This window comes from Argopecten irradians, chromosome 13 (assembly GCF_041381155.1).
Source record: "Argopecten irradians isolate NY chromosome 13, Ai_NY, whole genome shotgun sequence".
Taxonomy (NCBI): domain Eukaryota; kingdom Metazoa; phylum Mollusca; class Bivalvia; order Pectinida; family Pectinidae; genus Argopecten; species Argopecten irradians.
In genome coordinates, this window is record NC_091146.1 from 38,251,733 (window position 1) to 38,273,557 (window position 21,825).

A 21,825-nucleotide genomic window follows, 5' to 3' on the forward strand; every position below is an offset into this window, starting at 1 on the left:
AGTACAAAATATCTGGTAAACGTTGCTATGGTAAGTACAAAATATCTGGTAAACGTTGCTATGGTGAGTACAAAATATCTGGTAAACGTTGCTATGGTAAGTACAAAATACCTGGTAAACGTTGCTATGGTAAGTACAAAATATCTGGTAAACGTTGCTATGGTGAGTACAAAATATCTGGTAAACATTACTATGTTTAGTACAAAATACTATGGTTAGTACAAAATATCTGGTGAAGGTTGCTATGGCTGGTAAACATTGCTATGGTAAGTACAAAATATCTGGTAAACGTTGCTATGGTGAGTACAAAATATCTGGTGAAGGTTGCTATGGCTGGTAAACATTGCTATGGTAAGTACAAAATATCTGGTAAACGTTGCTATGGTGAGTACAAAATATCTGGTAAACGTTGCTATGGTAAGTACAAAATATCTGGTAAACATTGCTATGGTAAGTACAAAATATCTGGTAAACGTTGCTATGGTAAGTACAAAATATCTGGTAAACGTTGCTATGGTGAGTGCAAAATATCTGGTAAACGTTGCTATGGTTAGTACAAAATATCTGGTGAAGGTTGCTATGGTAAGTACAAAATATCTGGTAAACGTTGCTATGGTGAGTACAAAATATCTGGTAAACGTTGCTATGGTAAGTACAAAATATCTGGTGAAGGTTGCTATGGTAAGTACAAAATATCTGGTAAACGTTGCTATGGTGAGTACAAAATATCTGGTAAACATTGCTATATGGGTGTAAAGTATGACTGGGACACCATCATTCAAGGTTGCAGGGGTCAAATAAGCTGAACAATTTAAATAAGCATTATGACCTGATATTGGCATGCAGTGATGAATTGCTACTAAGTTTGTTCTAATGAATGACCTTAAAGTTATTCAAGGTCATAGCTGTCAATAATACAGCTTCTACTAAAGTGTTTCTAGTATGTTTTAATTTTGAGTTGAAGAAAAGGTGAACATTTTTTACTTGATTCTTTCCTATTGATACAAAGTTGTTTTGCTATGACTGTAGACTTTGATGCTTTGAAACAGCAATCACACCCGGTCAGTCTGATCACATCAAAACAATAACAATCTGTGATGAAAATCAAATGTCAGATTTTCACAATGGTAGTCGATGAATTACGCAATCATTGATGTTTTCCCATGTTTACTTTGAACTATTTCGTATAATTAATTTTCTCTTTGTTACTGGCTTTCTGATTGGCCTATGCATTTTTTTCATTCCACGATGGAAAAAAAATCCGAGAATGGCGCGGAAATCCCGACGTTATCGTGACATCACAATAGAAACATTGACGTTGCGTATTGTTTTGTAAAAAATAATCCCCTGGAAAAAATCAATGGAATCGTACGTGTAAACGTATTTCATTTTATAACTAGCCTGGAAAATTAATTATAAGCATTGAAGTCACTATTTTTTAATTTCATCGGGTTATGAAATAAATTTTGTTTGCAAACTTTTGTGAAAACAAAATTTCTTTCATACCCTGATGAAATTAAAAAATAGTGACGTCAATGCTAATTGAGATTTAGAGAGTTATATAGTTTATCATCTTCAGTGTTATAATAATTGAGATTTAGAGAGTTATAATTTTGTCATTGTTTTCAGCATTATGATTTTAATTAGATTTGATTAAAGTAAACAAGTACATAATTATACATATCATATAACCAGAAAACAACACTGCGGTACTTTCTTTTCGCGGAATATTAAGTTTCACTTTTAATTTTTGTATTATATATATCAAAATTAAAAAAAAAAATCAGGTATATACTTATAAATTGATAATTAGATTTGGTTGTATCCATAATTGATCATGATAAATTTTTAGCTGACAGTAATTTTGCTCAGTGAAACAAAAAGCCTGTGTTGGTATGAATACTACCGCTGTGTTGTTTTTCTGTCTGCAGGTGCCAGGCTCACAGATCAGGGCCAGAATTCATTCAAAATAACAAATTCCTCAGACAACACAAGACGGACAAAGAATGAAAATTCCTCACAAACATCAAAAGTTCACTGTTACACAGTTGATGGTTTGAAACAAAAACAAGTAGAAACACTGACAAAGGGAAAAGATTCAGGGGCTGAAATAGTAGAGAAGGATGGGAGCAAAGAGTGTGAAAATAAGGACAAAGAGGAGATAGACAGAAGTGAAGAGTCAGGAAATGAGGACATAGACAAAAAAGAGATAGAGAGAAGTGAAGAGTCAGGAAATGAGGACATAGACAAAAAAGAGATAGAGAGAAGTGAAGAGTCAGGAAATGAGGACATAGACAAAAAAGAGATAGAGAGAAGTGAAGAGTCAGGAAATGAGGACATAGACAAAAAAGAGATAGAGAGAAGTGAAGAGTCTGGAGGGATAGAAGCTCAATTAAAATTAAGTACTGACTCTTCTACTCATATGGTGCTTCGTGTCAAACGCAAACGCAAAACATTTTCAGATTGTGAAATGAGACCAGTATTTAAATCCATTCGCCAAACTTTTCAGTCTGATTTAAAAACTTCACTTGTTGGAGAAAAAAAACAAAAAGAAACAATTAAAGGTTCAAGACTTGAAAAGAAAGAGTTGAAGACCCCTGACAAAAGCTCTGAGAAAATGTTAGGAAGAAGGTCAGCATTACAATCAGTGAAGGAATGTAGTGTGCAACTGATCAGTAAGTCAGACAATACTGACACTGAGAGAGAATCGACAGACAAAAGAAGTAAACGAAACAAGGTCAGAAAGTCAGATAGCGCTCAGTCTAACACGGTGAGAGAATCAACAGAGAAAAGTAGTAAACGAAACAAGGTCAGAAAGTCAGATAGCACTCAATCTGATACGGAGAGAGAATCGACAGACACAAGTAGTAAAGGAAACAAGGTCAGAAAGTCAGATAGCACTCAATCTGATACGGAGAGAGAATCGACAGACAAAAGTAGTAAACGGAACAAGGTCAGAAAGTCAGATAGCACTCAATCTGATACGGAGAGAGAATCGACAGACAAAAGTAGTAAACGGAACAAGGTCAGAAAGTCAGATAGAGCTCAATCTGATACGGAGAGAGAATCGACAGACAAAAGTAGTAAACGAAACAAGGTCAGAAAGTCAGATAGAGCTCATTCTGACTTATGGGAAGAGTCAAGAAATATTCCAGAAAAACACAACACAGGAATCAAGAGTACAGCAGACATTAGTTCTGACAATGTCAAGCTGGAATTGGAAAATGTTGGGCCGAAAATGAACAATGACGGGCCGGAATCAAACAATGTCGTGCTTGACTCGGACAAAGTCGTATCAGACTTCAGATGTAAAACTTGTAATAAAGAGTTCAAGGGGAAAGGTGCTTTGGGCCGTCATATGATTGTCCATTCTACAAAATGTTCAGGATGTCAGCTAGATTTTGCTGACCACGACAGTTTGATATACCACAGAAAGAGATGCCCAAATTTACGAGAGATCACTAGAAAGCTGTATCCGTGCGACAAGTGCGACCTTGTGTGTATTGCGTCCTGGTCTTTACGACGTCATCAGATAGCCTCGCACGAATGGCGATGTCGGTTCTGTAAACAACTGTACAGCAGTGAGGCTAGACTAGATAAACACTTGGAAACCTGTATAGACAAAGCTGTGAAGGAAGAGGAGCGGCGCCAAGTCAGCACTCCTGGCCACGTGTGTGATACGTGTGGTAAGCAATTCGCTAACAAAGGAATACTAATGTCCCATAAGAGATGCCACACACAGGACGTGGCCAGACTGATCAGTGAGATGTGTGGAATCGAGCTGGACCAGGTACAGAACATTGTTGATGACCAATCTGCCCTTTTGTCCTGTGAAGGCTGTGCTATCAAGTTCTCCACTCAACAATCGCTAAAAGTCCATAGAAAATCATGTGTTATGATCAACAAACCATTTGTATGTCAGCATTGTGATAAATCCTTTAATCTTCGCTGTGAACTGAACAAGCACGCCAAGAATACTCACCCAGACACCTATAACATGCGTGACTTGTATCGTTATGAACGGGATTTAGGAAAGCAGATTCATTGCAGATTTTGCAACCAGACTTCATACAACCAGACTTGGATGGAAGCTCACAGCCAGAAGCATATCGATAAGGGTGATGTAGCCATAGAAGTACTGCTAACAAGCGAAACAGGAAACACTGAGCTTAACAAAGCTAATTCAGAGGTCAGCAATACTACATCAGAGGTCAAAGAGGACGGCAACACTACATCAGAGATCAGCAACACTACATCAGAGATCAGCAACACTACATCAGAGATCAGCAACACTACATCAGAGATCAGCAACATTACATCAGAGATCAGCAACACTACATCAGAGATCAGCAACACTACATCAGAGATCAGCAACATTACATCAGAGATCAGCAACACTACATCAGAGATCAGCAACACTACATCAGAGATCAGCAACACTACATCAGAGATCAGCAACACTACATCAGAGATCAGCAACATTACATCAGAGGTCAAAAGATCAGCGGATAGTGACACAGAAAGCAGACAGGAGTGTGAAGTAAAACCTGTACTAACCGACACAGGGGATGTACTACTGAGCTCACTTCGGTGTCACCATTGTAAGATATCCTTTAAAGACAAGCATGAGCTGTATTGCCATGCTGTTTCTCACCGCACATTTAAGTGCGAGACCTGTGGTAAAGTTTTGGCCAGTGCTGGTTCACTGAAAAAGCACCGGATTATAGCACACTCAGATCAGCGTGATTTTATATGCGAGTTATGTGGAAAGTGGTACAAAACACAACAGTGTGTGAACCAGCATATTAGGAAGGTGCACATCAACTCCAAACCAGCCACGGACACTGACGGACCTTTTCCTTGTCCAAAGTGTGACAAGGTGTTCGACTCAAAACGTTTGTTGACTAAACACAAATATAATCATAAGGACCGATCCACAGCTTGTCCTGTTTGTAGTAAATGCTTCTCTGGTAGAGGAGAAATGCTTTACCATCTCAAACATGTACATTCTGATGCGCGAAACTACGTGTGTGATATCTGCCAAAGAGCGTACAAGACCAACTCGTCATTGCGCGAGCATCATAAGCAGCATCACGAGGGCCGCGAGGGCTGGCGACATGCCTGTCAGTACTGTTAGTAAAGTGTTTAACAAGAAGAGTCAGCTGATGTATCACCAGAAAGTGCAGAAATTTTATACTGTGTATCGTCATGTACAACAACGACATCTCAAGACGCATCTCAAATGTAAAATAAGTTCTCGGTGAAATAAACGCGACAAGTTTTCCTCTTGCAATTACACTGGCGGACAGGCTCGTTTGTGCAATCAGTAAAGAGGACTAAAACGAAACAGAAAGTAGCCTGTACATGGCCGCGACAGGAGGACTACATAGGGACACCAAGGCATACGTCAGGGTTAAGTTAGAGTAAGGGGACACCAAGGCATATGTCATGTTAAGTTAGGGACCACCAAGGCATACATCATGTTAAGCTGTAGGGGACACCAAAGGCATACGTCATGTTAAGTTATGGGTAGGGGGACTTGACACTTCAAGGATACATCATGTTAAGTTAGGGGACACCAATAGGCATACATGGGTCATGTTAAGTTAGGTAGAGGACACCAAGGCATACGTCATGTTAAAGTTAGGTAGGGGACACCAAGGCATACGTTCATGTTAAGTTAGGGAAGACACCAAGGCATACATCATTGTTAAGTTAGGTAGGGGACACACCAAGGGCATACGTCATGTTAAGTTAGGTAGGGGACACCAAGGCATACGTCATGTTAAGTTAGGGGACACCAAGGCATACGTAATGTTAAATTAGGGGACACCAAGGCATACGTCATGTTAAGTTAGGTAGGGACACCAAGGCATACTGTCAATTTAAGTTAGGTAGAGGACACCAAGGCATACATCATGTTAAGTTAGGTAAGGGACACCAAGGCATACATGTCATGTTAATTTTAGGGACACCAAGGCAATAAGTCATGTTAAGTTAGGTAGGGACACCAAGGCATAATCATGTTAAATTAGGGGACACCAGAGGCATACGTCATGTTAATTAGGGACACCAAGGCATACATCATGTTAAGTTAGGGACACCAAGGCATACGTCATTAAATTAAGGGACACCAAGGCATACATCATCATAAGTTAGGGACACCAAGGCATACATCATGTTAAAGTTAGGGGACACCAAGGCATACGTCATGTTAAGGTAGGGGACACCAAGGCATACGTCATGTTAAGTTAGGGGACACCAAGGCATACGTCATGTTAAGTTAGGGACACCAAGGCATACGTCATGTTCAAGTTAGGGGACACCAAGGCATACGTCATGTTAAGTTAGGTAGGGACACCAAGGCATACGTCATGTTAAGTTAGGGACACCAAGGCATACGTCATGTTAAGTTAGGTAGGGGACACCAAAGGCATACATCATGTTAAAGTTAGGGACACCAAGGCATACATCATGTTAAGTTAGGGACACCAAGGCATATGTCATGTTAAGTTAGGGACACCAAGGCATACGTCATGTTAAGTTAGGGACACCAAGGCATACGTCATGTTAAATTAGGGACACCAAGGCATACGTCATGTTAAGTTAGGGACACCAAGGCATACATCATGTTAAGTTAGGGACACCAAGGCATACGTCATGTTAAGTTAGGTAGGGGACACCAAGGCATACGTCATGTTAAGTTAGGGACACCAAGGCATACGTCATGTTAAGTTAGGTAGGGGACACCAAGGCATACGTCATGTTAAGTTAGGGACACCAAGGCATACATCATGTTAAGTTAGGTAAGGGACACCAAGGCATATGTCATGTTAAGTTAGGGACACCAAGGCATACGTCATGTTAAGTTAGGGACACCAAGGCATACGTCATGTTAAGTTAGGGACACCAAGGCATACATCATGTTAAGTTAGGGACACCAAGGCATACGTCATGTTAAGTTAGGTAGGGGACACCAAGGCATACGTCATGTTAAGTTAGGGACACCAAGGCATACGTCATGTTAAGTTAGGGACACCAAGGCATATGTCATGTTAAGTTAGGTAGGGGACACCAAGGCATACGTCATGTTAAGTTAGGGACACCAAGGCATACGTCATGTTAAGTTAGGGACACCAAGGCATACATCATGTTAAGTTAGGGACACCAAGGCATACGTCATGTTAAGTTAGGGACACCAAGGCATACGTCATGTTAAGTTAGGGACACCAAGGCATACATCATGTCAAGTTAAGTTAGGGACACCAAGGCATAACGTCATGTTAAGTTAGGGACACCAAGGCATACGTCATGTTAAGTTTAGGGGACACCAAGGCATACATCATGTTAAGTAGGTAGGGGACACCAAGGCATACGTCATAAGTTTTAAGTTAGGGGACACCAAGGCATACGTCATGTTAAGTTAGGTAGGGACACCAAGGCATACGTCAATGTTAAGTTAGGGACACCAAGGCATACGTCATGTTAAGTTAGGGACACCAAGGTCATGTAATTAAGGTAGGGGACACCAAGGCATACGTCATGTTAAATTAGGTAGGGGACACCAAGGCATACGTCATGTTAAGTTAGGGACACCAAGGCATACATCATGTTAAGTTAGTTAGGGACACCAAGGCATATCAGGTCAATGTTATGTTAGGGACACCAAGTTCAATGTAAGGGGACACCAAGGCATACATCATGTTAAGTTTAGGGACACCAAGGCATACGTCATGTTAAGTTAGGGACACCAAGGCATACGTCATGTTAATGTTAAGTTAGGTAAGGGGACACCAAGGCATATACATCATGTTAAGTTATGGGACACCAAGGCATACATCATGTTAAGTTAGGTAGGGACACCAAGGCATATGTCATGTTAAGTTAGGGACACCAAGGCATACGTCATGTTAAGTTAGGGACACCAAGGCATACGTCATGTTAAGTTAGGTAGGGGACACCAAGGCATACGTCATGTTAAGTTAGGGGACACCAAGGCATACATCATGTTAAGTTAGGTAGGGACACCAAGGCATACGTCACGTAATTTAGGTTAGGGGACACCAAGGCATACGTCATGTTAAGTTAGGGACACCAAGGCATACATCATGTTAAGTTAGGTAGGGGACACCAAGGCATACGTCATGTTAAGTTAGGGAGGACACCAAGGCATACATCATGTTAAGTTAGGTAGGGACACCAAGGCATACGTCAGTAGGGACCCAATGTTAAGTTAGGTAGTTAGGGACACCAAGGCATACATCATGTTAAGTTAGGGACACCAAGGCATACGTCATGTTAAGTTAGGTAAGGGACACCAAGGCATATGTCATGTTTAAGTTTAGGGACACCAAGGCATACGTCATGTTAAGTTAGGGACACCAAGGCATATGTCATGTTAAGTTTGAAGGTAGGGACACCAAGGCATACGTCATGTTAAGTTAGGTTGGGGACACCAAGGCATACGTCATGTTAAAGTTAGGGACACCAAGGCATACGTCATGTTAAGTTAGGGGACACCAAGGCATACGTCATGTTAAGTTAGGGACACCAACAAACTCAAGGGACACCAAGACATACGTCATGTTAAGTTAGGGGACACCAAGGCATACATCATGTTAAGTTAGGGACACCAAGGCATACGTCATGTTAAGTTAGGGACACCAAGGCATACGTCATGTTAAGTTAAGGGACACAAGGCCATAGGGGACACCAAGGCATACATCATGTTAAGTTAGGGACACCAGGCATACGTCATGTTAAGTTAGGTTAGGGACACCAAGGCATACGTCATGTTAAGTTAGGGACACCAAGGCATACGTTCATGTTAAGTTAGGTAGGGGACACCAAGGCATACGTCATGTTAAGTTAGTGGGACACCAAGGCATACATCATGTTAATAGGACACAAGGCATAGTCATGTTAAGGGGGACACCAAGGCATACGTCATGTTAAGTTAGGGAGCACCAAGCATACGTCAGGCATAGGGACACCAACATACATGTTAAGTTAGGTAGGGGACACAATGGATATCTGTTAATTAGGGACACCAAGGCATACGTCATGTTAAGTAGTAGGGACACCAAGGCATATGTCATGTTAAGTTAGGGACACCAAGGCATACCATCATGTTAAGTTAGGTAGGGACACCAAGGCATACAGTCATGTTAAAGTTAGGGACACCACAAGGCATACATCATGTTAAGTTAGGTAGGGGACACCAAGGCATACGGTCATGTTAAGTTAGGGACACAAGGCATACGTCATGTTAAGTTAGGGACACCAAGGCATACGTCATGTTAAGTTAGGTAGGGGACACCAAGGCATACGTCATGTTAAGTTAGGGACACCAAGGCATACGTCATGTTAAGTTAGTGTAAGGGACACCAAGGCATATGTCATGTTAAATTAGGGACACCAAGGCATACGTCATGTTAAGTTAGGGACACCAAGGCATACGTCATGTTAAGTTAGGGACACCAAGGCATACGTCATGTTAAGTTAGGGACACCAAGGCATACATCATGTTAAGTTAGGGACACCAAGGCATACGTCATGTTAAGTTAGGGACACCAAGGCATACATCTGTGTTCATGTTAAGGCATTATGTTAAATTAGGGACACCAAGGCATACGTCATGTTAATTAGGTAGGGGACACCAAGGCATACATCATGTTAAGTTAGGACACCAAGGCATAGTCATGTTAAGTTAGGGACACCAAGGCATACGTCATGTTAAGTAAGGTAGGGACAACACAAGGCATATGTCATGTTAAGTTAGGGACACCAAGGCATACATCATGTTAAGTTAGGTAGGGACACCAAGGCATACGTCATGTTAAGTTAGGGACACCAAGGCATACGTCATTTCATAGTATGTTTTTAGGGACACCAAGGCATATACGTCATGTTAAGTTAGGTAGGGACACCAAGGCATACGTCATGTTAAAGGTAGGGACACCAAGGCATACGTCATGTTAAGTTAGGGACACCAAGGCATACATCATGTTAAGTTAGGGACACCAAGGCATACGTCAATGTTAAGTTAGGGACACCAAGGCATACGTCCATGTTAAGTTAGGGACACCAAGGCATACATCAATTAAGTTAGGTAGGGGACACCAAGGCATACGTCATGTTAAGTTAGGTAGGGGACACCAAGGCATACATCATGTTAAGTTAGGGACACCAAGGCATACGTCATGTTAAGTTAGGGACACCAAGGCATACATCATGTTAAGTTAGGTTAGGGGACACCAAGGCATACGTCATGTTAGTTAGATAGGGACACCAAGGCATATGTCATGTTAAGTTAGGGGACACCAAGGCATACGTCATGTTAAGTTAGGGACACCAAGGCATACGTCATGTTAAGTTAGGGACACCAAGGCATACATCATGTTAAGTTAGGTAGGGGACACCAAGGCATACGTCATGTTAAGTTAGGGACACCAAGGCATACATCATGTTAAGTTAGGGACACCAGGCATAGACAGTTAGGGTCTCCAAGGCATACGTCATGTTTAAGTTAGGGACACCAAGGCATACGTCATGTTAAGTTAGGGACACCAAGGCATATGTCATGTTAAGTTAGGTAGGGGACACCAAGGCATACGTCATGTTAAGTTAGGGACACCAAGGCATACATCATGTTAAGTTAGGGACACCAAGGCATATGTCATGTTAAGTTAGGTAAGGGACACCAAGGCATACGTCATGTTAAGTTAGGGACACCAAGGCATACATCATGTTAAGTTAGTAGGGACACCAAGGCATACGTCATGTTAAGTTAGGTAGGGGACACCAAGGCATACGTCATGTTAAGTTAGGTAGGGGACACCAAGGCATACATCATGTTAAGTTAGGGACACCAAGGCATACGTCATGTTAAGTTAGGGACACCAAGGCATACGTCATGTTAAGTTAGGGACACCAAGGCATACGTCATGTTAAGTTAGGGACACCAAGGCATACATCATGTTAAGTTAGGGACACCAAGGCATACATCATGTTAAGTTAGGTAGGGGACACCAAGGCATACGTCATGTTAAGTTAGGTAGGGGACACCAAGGCATACGTCATGTTAAGTAGGTAGGGGACACCAAGGCATACGTCATGTTAAGTAAGGTAGGGGACACCAAGGCATACGTCATGTTAAGTTTAGGGACACCAAGGCATACGTCATGTTAAGTTAGGTAGGGGACCCAAGGCATACGTCATGTTAAGTTAGGTAGGGGACACCAAGGCATACGTCATGTTAAGTTAGTTAGGGACACCAAGGCATACATCATGTTAAGTTAGGTAGGGACACCAAGGCATACGTCATGTTAAGTTAGGGACACCAAGGCATATGTCATGTTAAGTTAGGTAGGGACACCAAGGCATACGTCATGTTAAGTTAGGTAGGGGACACCAAGGCATACGTCATGTTAAGTTAGGGACACCAAGGCAGGGACACCAAGGCATATGTCATGTTAAGTTAGGTAGGGGACACCAAGGCATACGTCATGTTAAGTTAGGTAGGGGACACCAAGGCATACGTCATGTTAAGTTAGGTAGGGACACCAAGGCATATGTCATGTTAAGTTAGGGACACCAAGGCATACGTCATGTTAAGTTAGGTAGGGGACACCAAGGCATACATCATGTTAAGTTAGGGACACCAAGGCATACGTCATGTTAAGTTAGGGACACCAAGGCATACGTCATGTTAAGTTAGGTAGGGGACACCAAGGCATACGTCATGTTAAGTTAGGTAGGGGACACCAAGGCATACGTCATGTTAAGTTAGGGACACCAAGGCATACGTCATGTTAAGTTAGGTAGGGGACACCAAGGCATACGTCATGTTAAGTTAGGGACACCAAGGCATATGTCATGTTAAGTTAGGGACACCAAGGCATACGTCATGTTAAGTTAGGGACACCACACATATGTCATGTTAAGTTAGGTAAGGGACACCAAGGCATATATGTCATGTTAAGTTAGGTAGGGGACACCAAGGCACGTCATGTTATGTCATGTTAAGTTAGGGACACCAAGGCATATGTCATGTTAAGTTAGGGACACCAAGGCATACGTCATGTTAAGTTAGGGACACCAAGGCTACGGATATTATGTTTGTATTTTCCAGGTAGATAATTGAGAGATAGTGTCATTAATATTTTTCCAGGTAGAAAATTGAGAGATAGTGTCATTTATGTTTTCCAGGTAGATAATTGAGAGATACTGTTGTTTGTATTTTCCAGGTAATTTAGAGATAGTGTCGTTAGTGTTTTCCAGGTAATTGAAGAAAGTCTTGTTTGTATTTTCCAGGTAGTTGTTTAGAGAAAGTCTTGTTTGTATTTTCCAGGTAGTTGATTTAGAGATAGTGTTGTTTGTATTTTCCAGGTAATTTAGAGAAAGTGTTGTTTGTATTTTCCAGGTAATTAAGAGAAAGTGTTGTTTGTATTTTCCAGGTAATTAAGAGAAAGTGTTGTTTGTATTTTTCAGGTAGTTAATATAGAGAGTGTCGTTTGTATTTTCCAGGTAGTTGATTAAGAGACACTGTCGTTTGTATTTTCCAGGTAGTTAATTAAGAGATACTGTCGTTTGTATTTTCCAGGTAGTTAATTAAGAGATACTGTCGTTTGTATTTTCCAGGTAGTTAATTAAGAGATACTGTCATTTGTATTTTCCAGGTAGTTAATTTAGAGATACTGTCGTTTGTATTTTCCAGGTAGTTAATTAAGAGATACTGTCGTTTGTATTTTCTAGGTAGTTAATTAAGAGATACTGTTGTTTGTGTTTTCCAGGTAGTTAATTAAGAGATACTGCCGTTTTTATTTTCCAGGTAATTTATTAAGAGATACTGTTGTTTGTATTTTCCAGGTAGTTAATTAAGAGATACTGTTGTTTGTATTTTCCAGGTAGTTAATTAAGAGATACTGTTGTTTGTATTTTCCAGGTAGTTAATTAAGAGATACTGCCGTTTGCATTTTCCAGGTAGTTAATTAAGAGAGTGTTGTTTGTATTTCCAGGTTGTGTACAAGCTGAGGATATGGTGTTTATGACTACGTCTGATGTCCCCCTGGAGAAGCAAGATAACAAGACTCTCTGTACCGAAGATTTAACTGAGCACAGCCATTCGGTGGAGCACTGTGATAATATAACATCAAACTGTACTGTCGAGCTGACTGAGTCAACTTCTGAGGACTTACCCACTGCAAAATCTGTGATGATGGAAACGATGGGACTTAAAGAAATCTGTGAGGAAAGAACGCAAAGAATTGTGGACGAGTCGGCAGCCTCTCCAGGCAGACCAGTGAGACGACGACGATGTTCTGTACCAGTATGGCAAAATCTGATACCGAAATCAAGCAAGAAAGTAACATCCAACAGAATTAAGAATACAGTGGAAGAAGGCAATAACAGGCTGAAAAGGAAGGCGGGATTGGAGGAAGAACCAAAATCCAAACAGGAAGCAGGACTCACCTCTGCAAGACAGCAAAGATTGTCTAAAAGATTGAAAACATTGGAGTGTCTGACAAAAGATGAGTCACCCAAAACACTGGATTGTGGTCTGACAAAAAATGAGTCACCCAAAACACTGGATTGTCATCTGACAAAAAATGAGTGGCCCAAAACACTGGATTGTCGTCCAACAAAAAATGAGTCGACCAAAATGGAAACGGGCATTGAGTTTGTATCACTGAAAGGGACACGGTGTGATGTGTGTGGAAAACACTACAGTACGCCACAGAACATGAGACGGCATCGGGTCACTCACTCCAACTTCAAGGCCTACAAGTGCTCCTTCTGTTCGCAGCGTTTTCATTTTGTCCAGTATCTAAGGGAACACGTGGTTGGCTGTCTTAATAATCCACAAAGGGTTAAATATCGTAATCATGATCGTATAAGGCCTTCTCCAGTCATGATGAAACATCTCCAGATAGTACAGTCACCGCACGAACCAAACACATTCATCAATCTGCCGTGTGACATATCGGAGGAAATGCCCAAGGTTAACCCCCAGGAGGAGATCAAAAACCTCACAGCAGAAAATGATGCTGAGGAAATAATAAAGCAAGTGTCTGAGCCAGCAGTAGACCTTGAGGAGGCCAGACAGCACCATAGAGAGACTACAAAGGAGTTCAGATTAGGTATCAAGTCAGAAGACTGGAAAACAGCCGACGGCCAGTACAAATGTAACATTTGTGACAAGGTTATTCTCAACACGTACAATTTGTATCGGCACTTACAGACCCACACAGACTGTAAACGTTACAAGTGTACATACTGTGGCCGCCGCTTTACGTTCGGCCAGTACCTCAGAGATCACGTCATTTCATGTAAGAATAACAAAAATCGCATCACAATCTCCACAAATCGACGACGTATTAATCGTGATCTCAAACAAAATATCATCATTTTACCATCGACAGTAGAGGAAGGTACATTTGTTAATGCAGAAATAGATGGTCAGGAGTTTGATGTGGAATATGATAAGGAGTGTCAAAGTGAGGAATTATACCAGTGTTCTGAACAGGAGTGGACCAACTATTACGCCCATCGATCTAATGATGGCACTGGGAAGAGGTCCTTCACGCTCAGTCCCCATCTTATTGAGGTGTTCAAAACAGAGAAGGAGTTGGGGGACAACCGCTTAAAGGACAACGTGCTCAACCCCTACCATTGTACCGTGTGCAATGAGAGGAAGTTCAATCGTGCCGAGACTCTGCGCCGCCACCTCTGGTCACATATGGACAATGCCCACAAATGTGTTATATGTGGAGTAAACTTTCGCTATCAAGAATATTTAAAATCTCATGTACTTCAACTGCATTTTGGAATTAAAAGGAAACGGAAAAGTAGGGCAGTGAAGCAATTAACCCGACACAAATTCAGTCAAAAAGAGGCTGAGAAAAATTCATCAAATGTAGAGAGTGAAAATCTTAGTGATGATGGTGATGACAAGATCATCAAAACGAACCAAGGATCTAGTGATATCGATGATGACAAGATCATCAAAACGAACCAAGGATCTAGTGATGTTGATGACGAAAAGATCATCAAAACGACCCAAGGATCTAGTGATGTTGATGATGACAAGATCATCAAAACGAACCAAGGATCTAGTGATGTTGATGACGACAAGATCATCAAAACGACCCAAGGATCTAGTGATGTTGATGATGACAAGATCATCAAAACGAACCAAGGATCTAGTGATGTTGATGACGACAAGATCATCAAAACCAACCAAGGATCTAGTGATGTTGATGACGACAACAAGATCATCAAAACGAACCAAGGATCTAGTGATGTTGATGACGACAAGATCATCAAAACGACCCAAGGATCTAGTGATGTTGATGATGACAAGATCATCAAAACGAACCAAGGATCTAGTGATGTTGATGACGACAAGATCATCAAAACCAACCAAGGATCTAGTGATGTTGATGACGACAACAAGATCATCAAAACCAACCAAGGATCTAGAACAAAGCAGAACAGAAAAAGTGTTGGACAGTTGAATAACTTTCAACAGCGGATCCTGTTCCAGTGTGTGGAATGCAGTAACAAATTCTTCAAGTACGAGAATCTCCTGTGGCATCAGTATCATACTCATGGCCTCGCTTCATTTACTAAATGTCCCGTGTGTGATGTCGGGACAGCCAACGGAAGTCTACTGAGTCACCTGGTGCAACACCACCAGAAGGTGCAGCAGCCAAAGGCGGTGAAGGTGCAGCAGCCGGTGTATAAGTGTAGCCAGTGTGATCAATCCTTCAGCAGAGAACTCACCATGCTCATTCACCAACAGAAACACACGGCCAACACCGGTGGTACCACACACCCACACAAAGGCAATCAATGTCCAATATGTAACATCACCTTCACCACATTTGGAAACATGAGGCGGCATTTCAAGGTCATCCACAGTGATGAGAAGCCCTTTATGTGTCACCTTTGTGGGAAATCCTTTAAGACGAATGACAGTTTGAAATGTCATGTGAAGATACATGATCGAGAAAAACACCTCAAGTACCATTGTAAAACATGCGGTAAAGGTTTCTTCAGGAACCGCCTTCTGAAGGAGCATGAAACACTTCATGTTCCAGGAGCCACAACATGTATGTGTGACATTTGTGGCAAGCGTTTCCGTCTCAAGCCTAACCTCAGTAAGCACATGAAAAGTGTTCATAATCTGGAGCGTAACCATGTTTGTTCCACGTGTGGTAAAGCATTCAAACTGAAGGAACAGTTAAAAAACCACATGCGATACCATGTGATCAAGGAAGGTAAGGTAGAGGAGGTGGGCAACAGGTATGGCAAGATCTATCAGTGTGAGACTTGTGGTAAATTCTGTCCTTCCAGCTACTCACTGAAGATACATCAGACCAGTCACTCACCATCCAGGCCCTATTCATGTCAGTTGTGTGGCCGTAACTTCAAAGTCAAGAGTAAGATACAGCGCCATCTACAGACAGTGCACAACACCAAGAAACGTCTCTCCAGGAAACAAGTTAAAACTGAGATGGATGAGAGTAATGTAGCGGAGAGTATAGTTGAAGTGATCATGAATAACGAGGCTGATCTGGTTGACAACACAAAGATGTACTCATTGTTAGACCGCTCCTACAGCAGCTCGACCAATCATAACGACCCAACTGTGATAGAGGAGGCAGTGCAGGGTATCAGTGGTAACCAAGATTACATCCTACAAGGGGTACAGGAGGTGGAGGACCAGCCAGGCACTTATATTGTATCTGATACCGGGGAACAGTCCTTCAGTCTAAGTGTGGACGAAGGGCCAAAAACACTGATATACTACATCACTACTGACTGAATGTGGACGAAGGACCAAACACACTGATATACTACATCACTACTGACTGAATGTGGAAGAAGGGCCAAACACACTGATATACTACATCACTACTGACTGAATGTGGACGAAGGGTCAAAAACATTGATATACTACATCACTACTGACTGAATGTGGACGAAGGGCCAAACACACATTGATATACTACATCACTACTGACTGAATGTGGACGAAGGACCAAACACACTGATATACTACATCACTACTGACTGAATGTGGACGAAGGGTCAAACACACTGATATACTACATCACTACTGACTGAATGTGGACGAAGGGTCAAACACACTGATATACTACATCACTACTGACTGAATGTGGACGAAGGACCAAACTCACTGATATACTACATCACTACTGACTGAATGTGGACGAATGGTCAAACACACTGATATACTACATCACTACTGACTGAATGTGGACGAAGGACCAAACACACTGATATACTACATCACTACTGACTGAATGTGGACGAAGGACCAAACACACTGATATACTACATCACTACTGACTGAATGTGGACGAAGGACCAAACACACTGATATACTACATCACTACTGACTGAATGTGGACGAAGGGTCAAACACACTGATATACTACATCACTACTGACTGAATGTGGACGAAGGACCAAACACACTGATATACTACATCACTACTGACTGAATGTGGACGAAGGACCAAACACACTGATATACTACATCACTACTGACTGAATGTGGACAAAGGACCAAACACACTAATATACTACATCACTACTGACTGAATGTGGACAAAGGACCAAACACACTGATATACTACATCACTACTGACTGAATGTGGACGAAGGACCAAACAAACTGATATACTACATCACTACTGACTGAATGTGGACGAAGGACCAAACACACTGATATACTACATCACTACTGACTGAATGTGGACAAAGGACCAAACACACTGATATACTACATCACTACTGACTGAATGTGGACGAAGGACCAAACACACTGATATACTACATCACTACTGACTGAATGTGGACGAAGGACCAAACACACTGATATACTACATCACTACTGACTGAATGTGGACGAAGGACCAAACACACTGATATACTACATCACTACTGACTGAATGTGGACGAAGGGTCAAACACACTAATATACTACATCACTACTGACTGAATGTGGACGAAGGACCAAACACACTGATATACTACATCACTACTGACTGAATGTGGACGAAGGACCAAACACACTGATATACTACATCACTACTGACTGAATGTGGACGAAGGACCAAACACACTGATATACTACATCACTACTGACTGAATGTGGACGAAGGGTCAAACACACTGATATACTACATCACTACTGACTGAATGTGGACGAAGGGTCAAACACACTGATATACTACATCACTACTGACTGAATGTGGACGAAGGGTCAAACACATTGATATACTACATCACTACTGACTGAATGTGGACGAAGGACCAAACACACTGATATACTACATCACTACTGACTGAATGTGGACGAAGGGACCAAACACACTGATATACTACATCACTACTGACTGAATGTGGACGAAGGGACCAAACACACTGATATACTACATCACTACTGACTGAATGTGGACGAAGGACCAAACACACTGATATACTACATCACTACTGACTGAATGTGGACGAAGGGTCAAACACACTGATATACTACATCACTACTGACTGAATGTGGACGAAGGGTCAAACACACTGATATACTACATCACTACTGACTGAATGTGGACGAAGGACCAAACACACTGATATACTACATCACTACTGACTGAATGTGGACGAAGGGTCAAACACACTGATATACTACATCACTACTGACTGAATGTGGACGAAGGGTCAAACACACTGATATACTACATCACTACTGACTGAATGTGGACGAAGGGTCAAACACACTGATATACTACATCACTACTGACTGAATGTGGACGAAGGGCCAAACACACTGATATACTACATCACTACTGACTGAATGTGGACGAAGGGACCAAACACACTGATATACTACATCACTACTGACTGAATGTGGACGAAGGGCCAAACACACTGATATACTACATCACTACTGACTGAATGTGGACGAAGGACCAAACACACTGATATACTACATCACTACTGACTGAATGTGGACGAAGGGCCAAACACACTGATATACTACATCACTACTGACTGAATGTGGACGAAGGGCCAAACACACTGATATACTACATCACTACTGACTGAATGTGGACGAAGGACCAAACACACTGATATACTACATCACTACTGACTGAATGTGGACGAAGGGTCAAACACACTGATATACTACATCACTACTGACTGAATGTGGACGAAGGACCAAACACACTGATATACTACATCACTACTGACTGAATGTGGACGAAGGGTCAAACACACTGATATACTACATCACTACTGACTGAATGTGGACGAAGGGTCAAACACACTGATATACTACATCACTACTGACTGAATGTGGACGAAGGGTCAAACACACTGATATACTACATCACTACTGACTGAATGTGGACGAAGGACCAAACACACTGATATACTACATCACTACTGACTGAATGTGGACGAAGGGTCAAACACACTGATATACTACATCACTACTGACTGAATGTGGACGAAGGACCAAACACACTGATATACTACATCACTACTGACTGAATGTGGACGAAGGGTCAAACACACTGATATACTACATCACTACTGACTGAATGTGGACGAAGATTACTCATCCTCAAACACACTGATATACTACATCACTACTGACTGAATGTGGACGAAGGGTCAAACACACTGATATACTACATCACTAATGACTGAATGTGGACGAAGGACCAAACACACTGATATACTACATCACTACTGACTGAATGTGGACGAAGGACCAAACACACTGATATACTACATCACTACTGACTGAATGTGGACGAAGGGTCCAAACACACTGATATACTACATCACTACTGACTGAATGTGGAAGAAGGGTCAAACACACTGATATACTACATCACTACTGACTGAATGTGGACGAAGGGTCAAACACACTGATATACTACATCACTACTGACTGAATGTGGACGAAGGGTCAAACACACTGATATACTACATCACTACTGACTGAATGTGGACGAAGGACCAAACACACTGATATACTACATCACTACTGACTGAATGTGGACGAAGGGTCAAACACATTGATATACTACATCACTACTGACTGAATGTGGACGAAGGGTCAAACACACTGATATACTACATCACTACTGACTGAATGTGGACGAAGGACCAAACACACTGATATACTACATAACTACTGACTGAATGTGGACGAAGGACCAAACACACTGATATACTACATCACTACTGACTGAATGTGGACGAAGGACCAAACACACTGATATACTACATCACTACTGACTGAATGTGGACAAAGGGTCAAACACACTGATATACTACATCACTACTGACTGAATGTGGACGAAGGGTCAAACACACTGATATACTACATCACTACTGACTGAATGTGGACGAAGGGTCAAACACACTGATATACTACATCACTACTGACTGAATGTGGACGAAGGACCAAACACACTGATATACTACATCACTACTGACTGAATGTGGACGAAGGGTCAAACACACTGATATAACACACTGATGGACGAAGGACTCAAACACATGATATACTACTACTGACTGAATGTGGACGAAGGGTCAAACACACTGATATACTACATCACTACTGACTGAATGTGGACGAAGGGTCAAACACACTGATATACTACATCACTACTGACTGAATGTGGACGAAGGGTCAAACACACTGATATACTACATCACTACTGACTGAATGTGGACGAAGGACCAAACACACTGATATACTACATCACTACTGACTGAATGTGGACGAAGGACCAAACACACTGATATACTACATCACTACTGACTGAATGTGGACGAAGGGTCAAACACACTGATATACTACATCACTACTGACTGAATGTGGACGAAGGGTCAAACACACTGATATACTACATCACTACTGACTGAATGTGGACGAAGGACCAAACACACTGATATACTACATCACTACTGACTGAATGTGGACGAAGGACCAAACACACTGATATACTACATCACTACTGACTGAATGTGGACGAAGGGTCAAACACACTGATATACTACATCACTACTGACTGAATGTGGACGAAGGGACCAAACACACTGATATACTACATCACTACCTGACTGAATGTGGACGAAGGGTCAAACACACTGATATACTACATCACTACTGACTGAATGTGGACGAAGGACCAAACACACTGATATACTACATCACTACTGACTGAATGTGGACGAAGGGTCAAACACACTGATATACTACATCACTACTGACTGAATGTGGACGAAGGACCAAACACACTGATATACTACATCACTACTGACTGAATGTGGACGAAGGGTCAAACACACTGATATACTACATCACTACTGACTGAATGTGGACGAAGGGTCAAACACACTGATATACTACATCACTACTGACTGAATGTGGACGAAGGGTCAAACACACTGATATACTACATCACTACTGACTGAATGTGGACGAAGGGTCAAACACACTGATATACTACATCACTACTGACTGAATGTGGACGAAGGACCAAACACACTGATATACTACATCACTACTGACTGAATGTGGACGAAGGGTCAAACACACTGATATACTACATCACTACTGACTGAATGTGGACGAAGGGTCAAACACACTGATATACTACATCACTACTGACTGAATGTGGACGAAGGACCAAACACACTGATATACTACATCACACTACTACATGATATACTACATCACTACTGACTGAATGTGGACGAAGGGACCAAA

At 41.6% G+C, this 21,825-nt stretch overlaps 1 protein-coding gene across 2 annotated transcripts in view; it reads left to right on the forward strand.

Moving 5' to 3' along the window:
* LOC138306774 (zinc finger protein 99-like) overlaps positions 1–18,398 on the forward strand; it is a 30,881-nt gene extending 12,483 nt beyond the window's left edge. Inside the window, exon 4 of one of the 2 annotated variants that reach the window (XM_069247251.1) lies at positions 13,020–18,398. In XM_069247251.1, the coding sequence (XP_069103352.1) occupies positions 13,020–16,831 (3,812 nt within the window). In that variant the 3' untranslated portion in view covers positions 16,832–18,398. Of the gene's footprint in view, positions 1–1,931; positions 5,180–13,019 lie in introns of those variants that run through there. The other variant, XM_069247252.1, reaches the window with a different exon arrangement.
* The last annotated feature ends 3,427 nt before the right edge of the window (positions 18,399–21,825 follow it).